At 39.5% G+C, this 17,567-nt stretch overlaps 1 protein-coding gene across 1 annotated transcript; it reads right to left on the bottom strand.

Annotated features, from left to right (window-relative positions):
* Nucleotides 1-5,016: 5,016 nt before the first annotated feature.
* Nucleotides 5,017-16,619, bottom strand: LOC143427908 (ABC transporter G family member 23). The gene is made up of 12 exons (XM_076902416.1): nucleotides 16,387-16,619; nucleotides 10,375-10,573; nucleotides 9,070-9,340; nucleotides 7,594-8,016; nucleotides 7,326-7,412; nucleotides 7,136-7,248; nucleotides 6,650-7,035; nucleotides 6,461-6,576; nucleotides 6,313-6,383; nucleotides 6,071-6,159; nucleotides 5,802-5,978; nucleotides 5,017-5,366 (listed from the first exon to the last, which is right to left on the bottom strand). The coding sequence occupies exons 2-12, from the start codon at nucleotides 10,569-10,571 to the stop codon at nucleotides 5,065-5,067; spliced, it is 2,232 nt and encodes a 743-aa protein (XP_076758531.1). The 5' UTR covers nucleotides 10,572-10,573; nucleotides 16,387-16,619; the 3' UTR covers nucleotides 5,017-5,064.
* Nucleotides 16,620-17,567: the final 948 nt, after the last annotated feature.

Below are 17,567 nucleotides of genomic sequence, written 5' to 3'. Positions count from 1 at the left end.
TCTTTTTTCTATATAGGGTGCCGCTTTTTTTTCGTTTTGCGAATTCGTCCACGTACATTGGAACATTATAAGTAATGCGAGTTGCTGCGAAGTGACGCGAACTTCTGACTACACTCGCTCACCGATCTCGAAGAATCATCGACCCTTTCATGCTCGATTAAACGAGAAACTGTCTCGTTTCTTGGGTTTGACAAAAATAATAACCAGTTGAGAATATGTGGAATACATTTTGTCGCAAAAGGGTTTGAAGTAGTGCGATAATTAGGAAAATCAGGGGATCTACATGCTGCCAAAATATAGAAATATCTCTGTCCGTTGTGCAAGAAATGGTACACGTTTTCGCGTGTCGATTGAAACGATAGGAGAGAAGAGAACGTCCACGGGGAATTCTGGTTCCCTTTTCGCAGAGAACGCGCGCTGCGAGAACCAGGGAAGCCTCTCGGTTGCTCCGCCACCGAACGAAAATTTGCATCGGTCATTTAAAACTCATTTGCAAGTCGATGAGTGAGTGTAAACGCGAGCAATTTTTTGCGGGATCGAGCTTCGCTCGGTTGTTTGCGACAGAAAAAAAGAGGAAAGGAAACAAACTCCAAGGCGTCGTCCCACGAACACGCGATGCGATAGTAATTACGAATAGCCACGTACGAACAGGAAGGCCTATTAGTCGATCGAAGACGACTGTCTTTACTGTCGGTCGAGAAATTACGACCACGCTTTCCTCCGTTTCTGCGACGAGTAATTAGACAAATGTAGGCACTCGTTTCGTGTCAATTCGTGCATACGAATACGCGTGCTTCCATCTAAATGAGTCCCGTTCGCGCGGCTAACGAGGCACAGTTACAAAAGCGGCTCCTTATTCACCCAGCTGTTTAATTAGAAAGTAAATACGCTAAATTTGAATTTAAAGAAGAATTTCGAATACTAAATTTCATTTAAATATCATAACGTTGGGAGGAGTTAAATCACTTTTGAATGTCAGACTAAATTATGAAAACTGTGTCAAATAAGAATTTAAAGAAGAATTTCGAATACCAAATTTCATTTAAATATCATAATGTTATCGAAATGGAGTTGAATCACTACTGAATGTCAAATGAAATTATGAAAACTGTATTAAATAAGTCGTCTGACCCAAGCACTGTTGTTATTTACAGTGTTATCCGGATTATAATTCACGGTACAATTATCAAGGCGATTTTGTTGCCTCTTTTTGTAATGCAAAACCTTTTGAAAACAGCAACAAGTGTCGTTACGTAGCTGTGCCTCGTATCAGAAGTATCAAGTGTTTTTCTAAACGTTAAATACCGTCTCGCAGTCAGGAAACTTTCAACGTGACAATTTAGCCGAAGATAATAAGGGGTCATACGGCATTTCAGATGCCCTTTATGAAGCTTAACTTATAATTGATCCAGAGGAGCTTCTCATTATATCTCGTATCTCTATCAGAGATTGTTCATTAAAAAGTAACGAGTCATTGCTATTCATTGCGTATTTAGTTGATTAAGTTTATAATTGTTTAAACGAGAAGAAACAGGGAAACGTTGTTGATTTTACATTATTATCGTTACTGTTATTAATTGTATATTTATTCCGCACAAATTACTTTCTTATCGACTACTTGTACATTTTTAGTGCTATCGAAACGTGTAGTATTTAAATTATATTTTTAGTTACTCTTGCGCAGGATGTTTAATGTTGCGTTTAAAAAGTTCTGCGACCAACGATGCGCCAAATGTATAGGCCTGAACGTGATTAACAAACAACGTAGAATAATCATAGATGAAACGTTTCTTTTTTTACGCGAACGAGAATGATCGACGATGTTTGTCGACACTTTGAACGATCACTTTGCATCGTCCATCGATGATGCGGTTCGAAATGATCGAAAGTATTATTCTGTTAGCGTTCAATATCGTTTCAAGCATAAATATCTCCAGTAGAGACTGGTTTATCAGGATAACTCATCAGTTTCGTCGCACACGACTCGTGTAACACGTCCTCCGCGTTCTGTCGCCAAGTTCCAGCGATGGTCTGACTATCGACGGACAATTCTACTTGCGGTTCCGTTTGAAAAGAACCGCGAAACGAACGATACTCTTTCGTGAATCGAAACTACGACCAGGCTACCGCCAAGAAAAAGTCGAGTGGCTGGTCAATCCATTTCGCTGCCAGAGAAATTCAAGCGTTTCGCTCTGGGTGCAAGATTTTATTCATTAAGTTTACACTTGGTCCCTGACGAATCGCATATCGATCCAAATGTATCAACGCAAAGCTCGAGCTGTCTCGTAGTTGGCAGTTTTGGTAGATAAACGCTTGCTACGAGATATCCTCGAAAGTTGGCAGTGAATGGATTAACGTCACGTTCGACGAAATGTTAGCAGGGTTTATACACGAAACTTTCGAAAAAAAAGGTAGCATGTAAGAGGAGGAAATGGATTTAGAGGGTTACTACGATTAGCGTTATTGTAATTAATTACCATAGCATGTCCAATTGACTTGGCCATTGAGAATTGAGATTATTTCTAATGATATATGCGATACCATTAGGTAATGCTGTGCCGTTAGTGGCTCGCGGCAGTATCGAAGGCCGTAAACGAGCGAAAATATGAAAAATTAAAAAACACAAAAAAAAAAGAAAAAAAAATACGAGAATATTAATACAAATTAAGCCAGTAGAGAGACGTACGTAATATAATCTAGTCGAATGTGTAACATATATACCGAGAGGACTGTGTGTCGTCACTTTTATGCGAATACTCGACGAATACTTCCTCGAGCAGTTTATTCGAACGTTTGAAAATCGAAGGCGAATATCAGTATCGATCATTACCACGCGAGCTGGAATTACTTTTACGATGGTGCGCGATGTTTGGCGTTGCAATGAACTCTCGATTTTACGGGTTCTCGCTCAGTTAGACTTCCAGCTAGACTTTGCGAATCTTTTTTACATGTACGTCGAACTTGGAGTTTCCTCGATTTATAAAAAACAAAACAATGAGACGATAGCCTCGATCGATCGATCCTTAGAATCGAGAGTTCACTGTGTCTATGTCCATAGCTTCGTTACTTTGACTATCTAATTTAATTTAACGAGCACAAATCGCATAAATTTCAGGGGTTGTATCGTCGCATTTTTCTTATTTGTTCCGCGATTAGAGAGAGAGAGAGGGCACAATTTTTACCAAAAACCGGTTTAGAAGTAAATTTGCGAGGAGAGCTAAGCGTAATAGGCGACTTGTTGATACGGAGAGGCGTGACAAATTTATTTTGTATGATTGTAAAGTATTTATTTGAACCATTTTCGTCGCTGTTGTCATTTGTTAATCGATCTGTCAAATTTTATGCTGCGCAGATAGCCGCTAAAGTGAACCTTTGTTCGTTTGAATTTTTATCGAAATAAAAGTTTGATTCTTTATACACATCGACGCTTGAATGAGATTTCTCTACGTGTCTGCGAATAATTCAAGGCTGCAGGGTGGATTCTGTACGTTGAAATGGCGATGGAAGAGTAGAAAAATCTTGGAAGTACCTCATTTTTAAAATTAGAAGCTACTCATTTCTTAATTATTTTAGTAACAATTAATTATTAATGCGTCTAGCTTGTTTGCGCAGATTTCTTGAACCTTTTACTTACGTGGCCATGCCAGAGACGCTTCAAAGCAACTGTATTCCTCTAAAAAACAAGGAACAGACCAGTTAATACCAACAATATTAGAATTGCAATACCAGTGAGTGAGAGATTACTTCCTTGGCTATTATTTTAATACAATTAACGATTAATTAACTGTCTCCCCTTCTCTTGATACGTCGCAACACTTGCTCAGCTGCAAGAAGGACTAAGGATTCTTGAAGCAATGGTCACCAACTTCTCAAGGAACAACTTAAAGATATATTTAATTATTATAAGACACAGTTTAACTGTAATTTTATTAATTGGATTAAATAAGTGAATTGTTTGAAAAGTATATGGAAAATGACGTCACTCGCAGAAATAGTCGGAATTTTTGTAACTGACGCTATTTTTTAGGAAATGGCACATTAAGGATACCTCCTATGACGTTATTCTACCCTGAAACTCGAAAACAGATAGAATAATAAAAGTTTGAACTTATCTCATGATGCAAAATTTGTAAATTACGAGAACTTTGATCTTCTATTTAACTAATTATTTTTAAACCTGGAAGGCAGCAAATTTCACAAAAACCTCTTTATTCATTAAGCTTTCTGATGATATAATCAGTTTTCCATTTCATCGCATGGAAGCAACGAAATTTTGTGTTAAATGGTGAAAACTGCAGCTTAAACTTACCAGTTTTATTTTAATATCTCGTGTAATTCCCGCTTTAGAGGTAAGAGAGAGAAAGATATATAAAAAGCTATGAGAAAGAGTGAGACAGATGTAGCTGACCTTTTTCCAGAACCCCTGGCGCCATCTCTGTAAAAAGTGCTCAAACTGGTCGCACAGCGTTATCGACAGCGAAGTAAACTTCTTAAAACTACTAGCTCCATCTCCTGGAGAAGTGCTGAAACTTTTTGAATATTAGTTTCAGTACTTTTCGCAGAAAAATTAAATAGAAATTTTTCAATAAATTTTCAATATTGCAGATGAAACTTTTTATACACTTTTTTTTAAGTAGCATTTATTTATTTGTATTACATACTGTCTTCTTATTTTATTTTCCTGCCTTCCATATCCACGTACAGACGAGCGAAACAGCGTTGCGCCTGTTGCACGATACTAGAAAAGTTTCCTTACGATTGATCAAAGATGAGGTCATTGGTTGTTCCATTTCAATGATCCAAGTATTATAAAAAAAAAAGTAACGAAATGATCTCAGAGAAGTAGAGCTCTATCGTACGAGAAGTACCATCACAATTCCGTGGTAATATGAAACTACACGTAATAAATATCATACAATCCTATTGAGCAAACAGAAAGTATGTTACACCCTCATTCATTCTTCATTGTACAAGAATTGGATCTTGCGCCGTAAAACATTTTCATACGCACACACATACACACATACAGTCACGTGTAATAGTCTGTAATTGAAAGGAAAATCTTCATCCTTTCTTGAACTTAAGCAATAACATCGACACGGTCATAAAAATGCAGATCCAAATGAGCGTGGCGATGAAACCACTGTAAACAGTGGGATTCGAAATCGACCATCCTCTGCCTAGCATTACTCTCAACGCTTCTGTGCTCTTCGTGAGAGGTAGGATGTAACTTAGGTACTTCAATAGGTAGTGTATCCCTTCTGTGGGCCAGATGATGCCGCACAGCATCACTATGGGCAGAAAAGAACCCATCGCCAAGTAAGTAGCCGCTCTTTCGTCGTCGCAGATACAGGCGATGCAGAATCCTGAAAAATAACGATTTAAGAAACCAATGAAGAAATTAAGAAACGATCCAATTGATTTCAGTGAAGTAACGTGGAACATCGCATGAAGAAGAGAAAGTAATGAAAAATCAAGAAACGATCCAAGTGATTTCAGTGAAGTAACGTGGAACATCGCGAGAAGAGGAGAAAGTAATGAAAAATCAAGAAACGGTCCAACTAATTTGAGTGAAGCAACGTGGAACATCGCAGGAAGAATAGAAAGTAATGAAAAATCAGAAAACAGTCCAACTGATTCGAACGAAGTAACGTGGAACATCGTGAGAAGAAGAGAAAGCAATGAAAAATCAAGAAATGGTCCAACTAATTTGAGCGAAGCAACGTGGAACATCGCATGAAGAAGAGAAAGTGATTACACGCTTTGGTGCAAATTTATAATTAAATTGCGACGATTCGTACCGAAACACATGCCGCAGAGTCCAGTAAGAACAACTAGCATGACGATCCAGCCTATATCACCTTCGCACGTCACTTTGAATATCGCGAATGCGAATATCAGGACCATCATTGTTTGCCCTGCCACTACCAGGAATTGAGTTGTAACTTGTGCGAAAAGAATTTCCGTTCCAGTGATACCTGTTAAGAAAGAAGTCATTTTTAAAAGTATCCTACTTGATCGACTTAATTTGTAAGCTAATTGTGTTATGGCAGCAGATATTTTCGTTTACCAGAAACTAAACTTCTCTCGAGGAGGCCTTCGTTTCGTTCCAGCAACAGGGCACCGGAAGTCAGCGCGATCGACAAGAAGAAGATTATTCTGTGGTGTATAAAAATTGTATTGAATGAAATAGTTGAAAAAATAGTAATTAAACAAAATAGTTGGAAAAATAGTAAGCCTCTTACATTTAAGTTTTAAAAAAAGTTAAATCAATTGTCAGAAGTTAAAGTTAATTCAATTGATGGTACTCACGTTAGAATAACACCTGGTGCAGCGAAATCCGTGAAGTTAGGATCCAGAGGACCATAGATCGGCGTCTCAAACTGTGCATTCGTGATTGTACATCATAAAAAAATTTCAAGCACATTAAAACATGATTTTTTAATATTTTAATTCTTACGTGTAACGGTATGTCTGACACTTTCGCGCTGTAATTGCACATCATCGACACGTTCCTGATGAAATCTTGATACGATCGATAAAAGTCTTTCCGCAGAAGTTGGCCAATCTGTTGGTCTAAAGAAAATTGAAACAATTACTCGATTCAGTCGACATCTGATCGCATTGTTCGATCGAAGAGCAAATTTACTGGACATGTCCATGATGATTTCTATGTTGGAGGCATCCACGTTCCAATTATCGACGTCTTTGCCCTCCTCGAATCTCGTGAAAAGCGAGCCAGAGTAGTTCGATGGGAACATTAAGGCGCCCCAGGCCCAGCCTCGTTCCACCGCGTTCCTCGCCTCGCTTTCGTTTCTGTACGGCACCAGCTTCACTGAAGTCGACTCTAAATGTTGCAAATATCGACAACTTAATAGCGTCCAATCACAGCCAATTGTAGGTGTGCAAGGATCATTGCTGTTGTTCAACTCGTGGTTGACTACCGCTAGTTTCAGCCCTACCGGGTCTTTGCCAATTGAGAGGCAGAACAGGACGATCTGAGCGACTGGTAGGCCAATGATGAATAACATTATACTGAAACGAATCAGTAGAAAATTGTTAATTATCGATTGTACAGTTGTTTTATTATTAGTAAGCAGGATAATTTTATTTCGTGGAAATGAAGAAATTTTACCCAACGTTTCGCCACATCCACAGAAAGTTTTTCCAAATGAGAGCCTTCATGTGCTTTAGGTCGATCATTTTCGAGTGTGAGGTGGTTTTCTCCTCTGGTGGCAAGTCTGATACCTGTTCGTCAAATAAAATAGATTTTTCACAGTAAAAGAAAATTATATAAGTTCTTCAAGTTAAGAAAGGAATGTTACATTTCCATCGTTGATGGTGACGCTTCTTCTTCGACTAGAAATGCTGACGTTGTCGCCGAATTCGCCGCTCATTTCGTCGTCCACATCCTGAGGACATAAAGACTACATCAAGCTCCATAGTTCTACAAAAAGACTCTAAAAATCTTTATTTTCGAACATTTAGAAACAATATATACTCTAGAAGATACTAAAGAATTTGCAGAAAATTAATGCAAAAAAAAGAAACGAGTGAAAAAGTAAATAAAAGAATATCAAATGGAGAACGTACAACTTCAGGAGGAACACCAGTGACACTGCTAAGAATGCTGCTCCTTCTTCGAAGGCCCATATTCTGCTTCTTGCTGAGCTTCAAGAACACATCCTCGAGGCTATCCGCGTTGTGCATCTCCATTAGCTTAGTCGGCGATTCTTCAGCCAGCAATTTACCACCCCTCATCAAGCCAATAATGCCAGCCTGCCTCGTCTCCTCGATGTAGTGCGTGGTGATGATGATGGTCTTATTGCCTTCTTTGGTCAGATGGACCAGATGGTCCCAGATACTCTGACGTAGAACAGGATCCACACCCACGGTCGGCTCGTCCAAGATCAACAGCTCTGGGTCGGTCAGAAGGGCCGTGGCGAAGGATACCCTTCTTTGCTGGCCACCAGATAAATTCTTCACGAAACGATTTTCTGATGGCAGCTGCAAGAACTGTTCGCAGACGATTCTCGTTAATCTTGCGTTAGGCTACGTTCGTTTAACACGTCCTACCTGGCGTGGGCCACCAGTGGTTCACAGGAGTTGTGTTCATTTGGCGATGTGGACCACCAGTGGTCCAGACTTAGATTGCTCTGTCTAATGGCGCGGGCCACTAGTGGTCCACACTTAGTTTGCTCTGTCTGGTGACCTGGACCACCAGTGGTCCACATATGTATAGATTGAAGCGACGATGCTTTGGTTTGCTGTAGAATGGAAGAGGAAATGCTCTGTCTGGCGACGTGGATCATCAGTGGTCCACATATGTATAGATTGAAGCGACGATGCTTTGGTTTGCTGTAGAATGGAAGAGGAAATGCTCTGTCTGGCGACGTGGATCATCAGTGGTCCACATATGTATAGATTGAAACGACGATGCTTTGGTTTGCTGTAGAATGGAAGAGGAAATGCTTTGTCTGGCGATGTGGGCCACCAGTGCTCCACATATGTATAGATTGAAGCAAAGAGATGAGATTGAAGCAAGAGATTGAAGAAAAAAGAAAGAACGTTTCGTCCTGGGCCTGCTAGTGGACTCATCATTGCGACTACCTAGCAGGCCCTGCCTTAGACGCTGGGACATTAGGGACAGGTCAGAACTTTTATATACTGGAAAGAATAGATCATTGGGTACCTTCAGGAAACTGTAAACAGTGCTGTCCCTCTAGTGGCAAGTGTCGAAAGACCACCACAAGATACTTAGCATCTCGTGCATGTCGATTGTAGAGAAATCGAAAAATTGCGCCAAGTAGAACGTGTTAATTTGTTTAAAATCGTGCTGCATAATTGGAACAAATATAGGTCGACAAAATGATGCCAATGGCAATTATATTGTATACATATTAAACAGAAGTGTTTCAATACCTAAATGATATTGCAAACAAAGTATTGCACAAATGAGTACGTCGTGACTTCGACCACACGATAGACTCACAGCAATTAAAAAGTAATGCAACATTTAATAATGCTTACTCTGGATTCATGGAAGTCTACATGTATTGAGGGATTTACCTTTATCAAGAATTCCAGCTTTTGGTCCACTTGGTCCGTGGTCATGCCAGCGCACCATCCAAAGAAGGTGAAAGTCTCTCTAATGGAGAACTCTCCGTACAACGCGATTTCCTGTGGCATGTAGCCGACACGTGGACCAGGAACACCGGATCCTTTGGAGCCTGGTCGACCACCAAGCACCCAGATCTCACCAGAGTTCAAACGTCTTCGACCCACGATGCACGAGAGGAGCGTGGTCTTCCCGCAACCACTCGCACCAAGGAAACCATATCTGGAGGCAGAGATATCGTTGGTAAAATTAGGAACACGCGTCAGTGTTTTATTTTACGCAATGTATAATAGTTAGATTACTTTAACGATATTCAATATTGTTTACTCTTGCAATGTAAATTTCATTTTTCCATTTCTGTTCTTTAATTACGCTAACTAGTATAAATAGTTATTAATCGTTATCGCGCACTTGTTCAGTGCCCAGAAAAAAGGACGCAGCGTTAGAGAAGAAATCGACCGTGAACGCGACTGGAAGTAAATTTATTTTTTCCATTTCCGTTTTAAAATTCTGCTCTTCAATTACGTTAATTAGTATAAATAATTATTAATCGTTATCGTGCACTTGTTCAGTTCCCAAAAAAAAGGACGCAGCGTGAGAAAAAAAAATCGACCGTGAACGCGACTGGAGCTAAATTTATTTTTTCCATTTCCGTTTTAAAATTCTGTTCTTCAATTACACTAAATAGTATAAATAATTATTAAGCGATATCGCGCACTTGTTCAGTGCCCAGAAAAAAGGACGCAGCGGTAGAGAAAAAAAAATAGACCGTGAACGCGTCTGGGAAGATAAAGTATGTTGTACTCGAACATGTAAATCCATGAATTTATTACGTGATTTACAGCGACGATTGTAAACACGCAGCTGTATCTTCTCTCATCGGTTCATTGACGGAAAAACCACCACTCTGCATCGTCGATGGGTACTTGTGGTGGCGATTCATTTACAAAATGATCAACATCGTCCAGCCATAAGTAGTCTCTCTCGTCGTACAATTATGTAAATAATCGTAAAAATTACTTTCAATTTGATGACTTGCTCGATCACAAACATATTAGTTATAGCAATCCGCACATGTGTTGACAAGTAGACGCGAAAAAAATTCACTTTGCATATCGAATCGCAAGCATTGATACTTTTTAGGTCGAACGTCGACGATTTGTAGACTCCTTCGTCGTTTGCTTTTATAAACACGATATATAAAATCGAGTAAAAATAATCTCATCGCAAAAATTTCGTTAATTCAGAGAACTCACATCGTGCCTTTTGGTACGGTCATGTTCAGCCCATCCAAAATGATGTTTGGGTTGTTCTTGGTGCCATATTTCTTGAAGGCGTTCCTCACGCATACCGCCTGTCTCCTCCTCGTGTCCAAACTGGAGATTTGCGTTTGAAATTGCGCCCTTCGCGTTTTCAGCTCCAAGGAGGACGGTGGAGGGCTGGCGGTGGTCATTTCTGTAACGAAACCATCATCTTTACGTGGAAATAAATTCACGAGCATACGATCCATTTATCAATTCAAACATAGTTATTTCAATATGCATGTTAAACGTTGCGTGTAGCATTTGTTGGACGCTGAACAGAAAAAAATGGTAAATAGAAACCACATTTCTCAAGAAATGTATCACAGCTAATTAAATTACGCGTAAAAAAAGGAAATCAGATATGGTAATTCGCTAGTGACTTAATTGTTAAGGTTCTTTGAATGACGTTTAAAGTCCAGCTCGACTGACGTCACTCCAAAGTTCAAGTAACGTCGAGACGACTGTGCATTATGATATTCTTTACGTGTAAAATTAGTCAGTCAGTCGACTGAAAAGGCCTTTAAGCCTGCAAACATATTCTTTAGAAATTTATTTTTCTCAATAAATCGACGACGTTCTCTCGAAACGCGTCCATGCGAGCAAATACCATATTTCACTTTAGTTTTAATGAAAAGACATAAGTGTAGAGTTCGAAGGCTAGCGTACTATGAACGAACACGTGTGTGATCGTTTCGCGAGACTCGCGATGGTTAAAGTCGTAGACAAAGCTCGTTCTAGCTGCTTCCTAGATGGAACAGCGGTTGAGTGAGTAATGGCCAGGTAAAAGTGATCGACTGTGAAACTGTAACGTCTATGTTGACTTGTCTCACGTGCACTACTATATACGAACAGTGCAAGTCATCAAGACTGCAACTCGAGCAGTTCGATGCGAAAAAAGTGTCGCGGTTTAAGTGAAACCTCTGCTAAAGGTTACTTCCGACTAAATTATCGATCATCCAAGCATGTTTACTTGCGTCAAACAGATTGTATGAAATATGTAAAATCTCATCCGAGATGTCGTACATGAAACAAATTGTTGCAGATCTCCAAAAGTGCAACGATCAAGATCTACCAAAAATGGTCCCTCATTGCTGCTTCCCTTGAAGCTTCATCACTTCCAGCTGTGTCTGTAATAATTCTCAATCGTCAACTCATTCAGGTTTCAAGTCGCATTAATGCAACGTCTCTCTTTTTACAACTCCACGTAGAAGAGATGGAATAATTCCATAATGGAACAACGCAACATCTCATTCGAGATGTCGTATACGAAACAAATCGGTACAGGAGATCCCAAAAAGTGCAACGATCAACATTTACCAAAAATGGTCCCTCGTTACTCCCTCTCTTAAAGCGTCATTACTTCCAGCTATGCTTGCAATAATTTTCAATCATCAACTCATTCAGGTTTCAAGTTGCATTAATGCTACGTCTCTTTTTTTACAACTCCACGTAGAAAAGAGATGGAAAAAGAAATATTCTATTAAAGCAAAGTTTATCCTTGATGACCTTTAACGAGTTGACGTCTTTAACGAGACACGTCGTTCGTAGAAGGACGTTCCCGAAAAATGTCACGTAACACCATCGACGACCTGGCAGACGTAATTCGTAAGTGACGTAACAAGTTAGTAACAAACTCGCTCTCACCTATCACCAGCTGGACCAGCCGCAACAGAGTTGGAGCATGTGCCACGATTTTGTTGACCGCTCGGTTCAACCGGTACAGGCGTCTCCCTTTCTCTCATTTTTCCCTTTCTTCTGTCGGACAGACGTTCGACCTTGTTGGGTAATACTCGAGAGTCCCAGAACTGGTCGTGGTCCAGCGGAATGGATTTCTTTCAGGGACAAGTCGCGAGTTTTTCGACGAGCGTTGGCGAAGAGTTACCGCGCGGTAGCCAAACGCTGGCGAACCGTTTCCACGTCGCTCGACGATTATTTTCCGATCGCAAGTTGCTCTGATTTTGTGGATCTTGTGAACTTTGTTCTCGTGGTTTTTCAACTTTGAATTCTTTAATGCTGAACTATAAATTTCTCTTTTTTTCTTAGTATTATATTCGTCTTCTTCTTTTTGTCGTACGCTTTTATTTAGTTTCATTAAATCGCAGAGAATTAAGTCTTCCTCTTATTTCAATTATGTCGATATGCGACAACCTTTTTGGTGTTTGAACTCTTGCAGTTTTTTTTTGAACAGAACTTCGAGTCCCTTAATGCTGCTCTTTCAACGTTTATACAGTTTGCTTCAATGATACATCAGTTTTACAATTTTCAACTACTTCGAAGCTACATAATCTTAGAATCTTACTTCAGAGAGTTAATATTATCTTCCAGCTTTCTCCTCGAGTAACGACGTTTCTTTCTCAGTGATAAAACTATCTTCCTAGTATTCTCGAGAACTTTGTCTTCCACTTCAAATTATAACTTGCCACTGCGATCATTTTCAGTCTCGCGTAATAATCGGAAGCAATCCCTTTGCTTTCTTTTTTTGCAACAGAAAAACTAAGTATCTTCAAACGATTCTAAACAGAATTACACTACGATCGAAGGACTTTTGAAAATAGTAAAATTTCATGTATCTTCCGAAAGTAATCCCTTTTTTTCATTATAGAAAAAAATAAGTATCTTCAAACAATTCTAGACAGAATTACGCTACGATCGAAGGACCGTTGAAGAGATTAAAATTTCATGTATCTTAATTTCGCGTAATTTCAAGTATTTTTCGTGGTCTCTACGAGGGTACGCGTTTAAAACTGAACAATTCCCAGAACGACGATGGCTCGCTTTCGCTTTCTTTCTCTACACGATCAAAATTCTGGTTATATTATAGCACGAGGTTTATGCAATCGCTCGATTCCGCTGGATCATCGGTTTTCGCTTCGAAGATTTATCGAGCGTGCCTCAGCCGCGGAGAAACGCGATCATCGTGTAATTCATCGCTACTGACCCCGTTATGTCACTTCAGAATTATTTAACAAACCTGAACATATTATATATTATATATTTAACAAACTTGAACATATTTGTATAATTATAACCGTTGCGATCAATTAATTTTCAACCACCACTCGAACGCTTTTTATATCATCTTGCAAATTAAGATGAGAGAAAAAGCGCAGACGCTTTTCATTTTTTAGCGAAATGGTTATTCATTGAATAAAATATTCATCAGTTTTGAAACGGCTCGTTTGTCTGCGCGCGTTACGAAACAATTTTTGTGAATTACTCGTCGATGCAGTTACGAAATGGCGTATTCTCTATGAAAGGATCACAGCGTTTTGAAAGCCACTTACGTAAATATGATTCTCTCTTTTAACGACTTTTACAAATAAAAGAGTGTCTAATTACCGAATAAATGGTCGAAGGAGCGACTCTCGTTCGTTCGTGCAAACAATGCTCAGAATTCGTCGAGGGACGTTAAAAGCGTGCGAAGAGGACTAATGAAAATTAAACAACGCGTCAGAATCCGCTGAAATAGCGTAATTTAATGAATTCGCAATGTAGATCTCCTTGTAGACCGAAGGTCGGCGTGCAAGTTCATTGAAAGAGACTCGGAGAACCAGCCACGCGAAAGTCCAAAGAAATGGAAAGTGATTGCACGTAATCCTATACAGATCACCACTACCGAACGACAGCAAGGTGATTCGATCGAGTCGATCGGATCGAGTTGCAAAGGATCTTTCGATCGACAGTTTTTTGTCGTCGCACGATTTCTACGATTGGTTTACTAATTTAATTCATGCAAAAACTCACGTTCTTCCTCCCTTTTTTTAGAATTTACGTGCGTTTTATCTTCTCTTGGCTAAAATGTCCAATCCAACGATGCGATACTTGTCACGACGGTTCGAAATATTTAGAGCTGTGCACTTGTTTCTTTGATTGAAATGATTTGGATAACGATCTTTCAGATTTTAGGATATTTCCCTTTTGTGAAAGAAAATTGTGAAATCTTATCTTTTTGGGGCACTCGAAGGTGTTAGCAAGTTTTATGAAGTTAAGAGAAATTAGTATCGTTAATGATTCGTGGCTTGATTACAATATCGAAAGAGTTTCGTATCGTAGAAGTTGTTGCGATCGATTTTTCATCTCGTCTATTCGTGTTTGAAAATGACAGAAATATTGCGAGAATAAAATGGTAACAATTAGATTCTATCCAGCAAGTAATTAAAACGGAACACGTCGACTGGGTCTGCGATCTCGTAAAACGAAGAATTTCGAAGCAAAGATAGATTTTGCCTGTATTTTTAGCGAGACAAAATTCTTTCGCTATGTATAGATATATTAATTGTAATCCAAACAATATGAATTGGCCATTTTCTTCTTTCGTGCAAATTGCACAGCTGATAATGAATACTACCAACAATTAATAATCGTTGCTAGTAAATACAACCTGTATCGTTTCATTTTTCTCATATTTTGGTTGCGTTCGTTGAGTTTTTGATTTTTTACAAGTCCAAGATCAACAACGGGAAGTCGACTCGAAACGATCAGAGAACCTTTATCCGCGTAAGAACGATAACGATTGGAAGGGGCTGACCATAACATCGCCAGTATAATATCGAGGCAATAAGGTCGCGAGGCGATCATAGCGATTTACTTTGAATTGGTAATTACTTAATGCGATGTACTTGGAATGGTACAAACAGATTTAAATGTAGAATATCCCCAAGGCCTTCGCGAGGAATTAGTGCGTAATTTTTATCGCGTTAAAGAAGGCTGGTAAATATAGTGTATTTTTGTTCTTAATGGTTTTACATGATTACTACATTGTTTTGCATTAATTGAATATTTAATTAGTTGATCGACGCCGTGTAAATTGCGTCGAGATCGTAAAATAACGTCGTAAGTACATTTATATGTAAAACAGTGAATGGTAAAGATATCGTTTCGAAGAGATGGTAACAATTTTTGTTTAGCATCGTAGAGGTTCGAAAATTTTGATAATTGTTGTCGACGTCACAGTATTTGTAACGCAATCGAGAGGTTAAGAAATACCAACTATTTTAAAACGACCATGGAAGATTTCTGTCCTGGGATCCTCCAGTGCGTCACGAATGCCAGTGATCTGCTCCAAAATTAGAATTCCTTATTCCATGAAATGGAAATGAGACTTTTTTTTTAGACTTTACGTACGTTTTATCTTTTCTTGGCTAAAATGCTCAATCCAACGATGCGATACTTCTCACAACGGTTCGAAATATTTAGAACTGTGCACTTGTTTCTTTAATTGAAATAATTTGGGCAACGATCTTTCAGATTTTAGGATATTTCCTTCTTATGAAAGAAAATTGTGAAATCTTATCTTTCTGGGGCATTCGAGGGTGTTAACGAACTTTATGAAGTTGAGAGAAATTAGATTTTTGTTTTTAGTATACTTTTGAGTTAAGTTCGCAGACGTATCGATGAACATTGAGATCGATTTAATTGGCAATCAAAGAAGTGTATCTATACACCAGTCTTTTTAACTTGCTAATTACTCCACCGTGTAACGCTCGAAACTCATTTCTTTCTTGCCCCTTAACAACTCTCTCTCCAAGCTATTTTTATAGCTTTCGTCGGTTTTCAAGCGGAAATTCCTCGCAGCGTGGATACGTTTCGAAAGTCCGCGCCACATTTAAGCGGTTAAGTAATCGCGATTAAGTTTTACTACATGCTTTCATTACTCATTCACAATGTACACACTAGAAGGATAATAAGTTACGCAACGGCATGACCTGGTCTGGTGTAATCAAATAAATAAAGAAACAAAAAATTGCGAATTCAGGCGAACTGCTCGAAACACAAACGTATCGAGTTTGCATCACAACTGCCATTGCCTTCGCGTCAACATTTCTATTCCCCATCTTCACCATACAACCACTCTACGTACAATTCAACATCGAATTACAAACCAATTCGAACCAATAATTTCACTAAAAACAACGAACACCTCTTTCAACATTTCATCTCTGAAAATCACGTATACACACTAACCTGCGACAGGGTCTTCAGCAACGATGACTTGATTCAAGGTACTCAAACGGTACCAGCTTCCTCAGCAACGAGCAACGACCACTCAGTCGATCCTTAGGTTCACCAGTATCTCATCGTACGTTCCACCACCAATTCTACACTTCAACCAAATTTCTTCGCTAATTTCATATTTATCAATCGAAATTATCACTTGTATTCTCCTTCTGCTCAAATAACACGCACCAATTCTTCGTTATAACTCCACTCGTTTCTTTGCCCTCAGCACAAAGCTACTCAGCTACTCGAAGCTTCCTCGCCTGGCATTTGTCCACAGGAAACGAGAAATATTTCTATTCGCAAATCGACAGATCGTTATTCTCGTGTCACTGATTGTTTTCGAAGGTGTCGCGGTCGAAATTCGGTGGTTTTGGTAGTCGCGCACAGGAGGACACGGTTCGAGGAACAGGAAACAAGCGAGACGCGGATGGCGTGGTGGCTTGCTCGCGATACCGTCGAGCACTGTGTCCGTTGGTTACAGGATGGAGAATCAAATGCTTGTGCAACGCGTCGAAGCTGCGTTCGCCGCCGCGGGAATGGCCAGACCAGTTCGCAAGTGGGGGGCAAACGCGGCCCTCGACTTTTTTTTCAGAAACACGCGCCCGCGAGTCGATGATTTTTCCGGGGAACCGGGCGCCATCGTTCTCCCTCGATGGTTTCAAGGGTGAAGCTTCGCGCGAGAGCAATCGCGTGGAAATTTACGAGTCCACAGTGCGTTTGCTATTTAACAATTGCAGCTGAAGATTCAGCATTTTTCATTCGTTTCAAAATTCTAGCATTCGAGATTGCCACAGTAATTAAGAATGTGAAGCTTCGCGCGAGAGCAATCGCGTGGAAATTTACGAGTCCACAGTGCGTTTGCTATTTAACAATGGCAGCTGAAGATTCAGCATTTTTCATTCGTTTCAAAATTCTGGCATTCGAGATTGCCACAGTAATTAAGAATGTGAAGCTTCGCGCGAGAGCAATCGCGTGGAAATTTACAAGTCCACAGTGCGTTTGCTACTTAACAATTGCAGCTGAAGATTCAGCATTTTTCATTCGTTTCAAAATTCTGACATTCGAGATTACCACAGTAATTAAGAATTTGAATATTCAGAAATGCAAAGTTCGCTGTTCAGAGTTTAAGATCTGGAATTTAAGAG

Source organism: Xylocopa sonorina, chromosome 10, assembly GCF_050948175.1.
Source record: "Xylocopa sonorina isolate GNS202 chromosome 10, iyXylSono1_principal, whole genome shotgun sequence".
Taxonomy (NCBI): Eukaryota; Metazoa; Arthropoda; class Insecta; order Hymenoptera; family Apidae; genus Xylocopa; species Xylocopa sonorina.
Note: the sequence above shows the minus strand (reverse complement) of the source record. Positions and strands in the feature narration are given on the sequence as shown.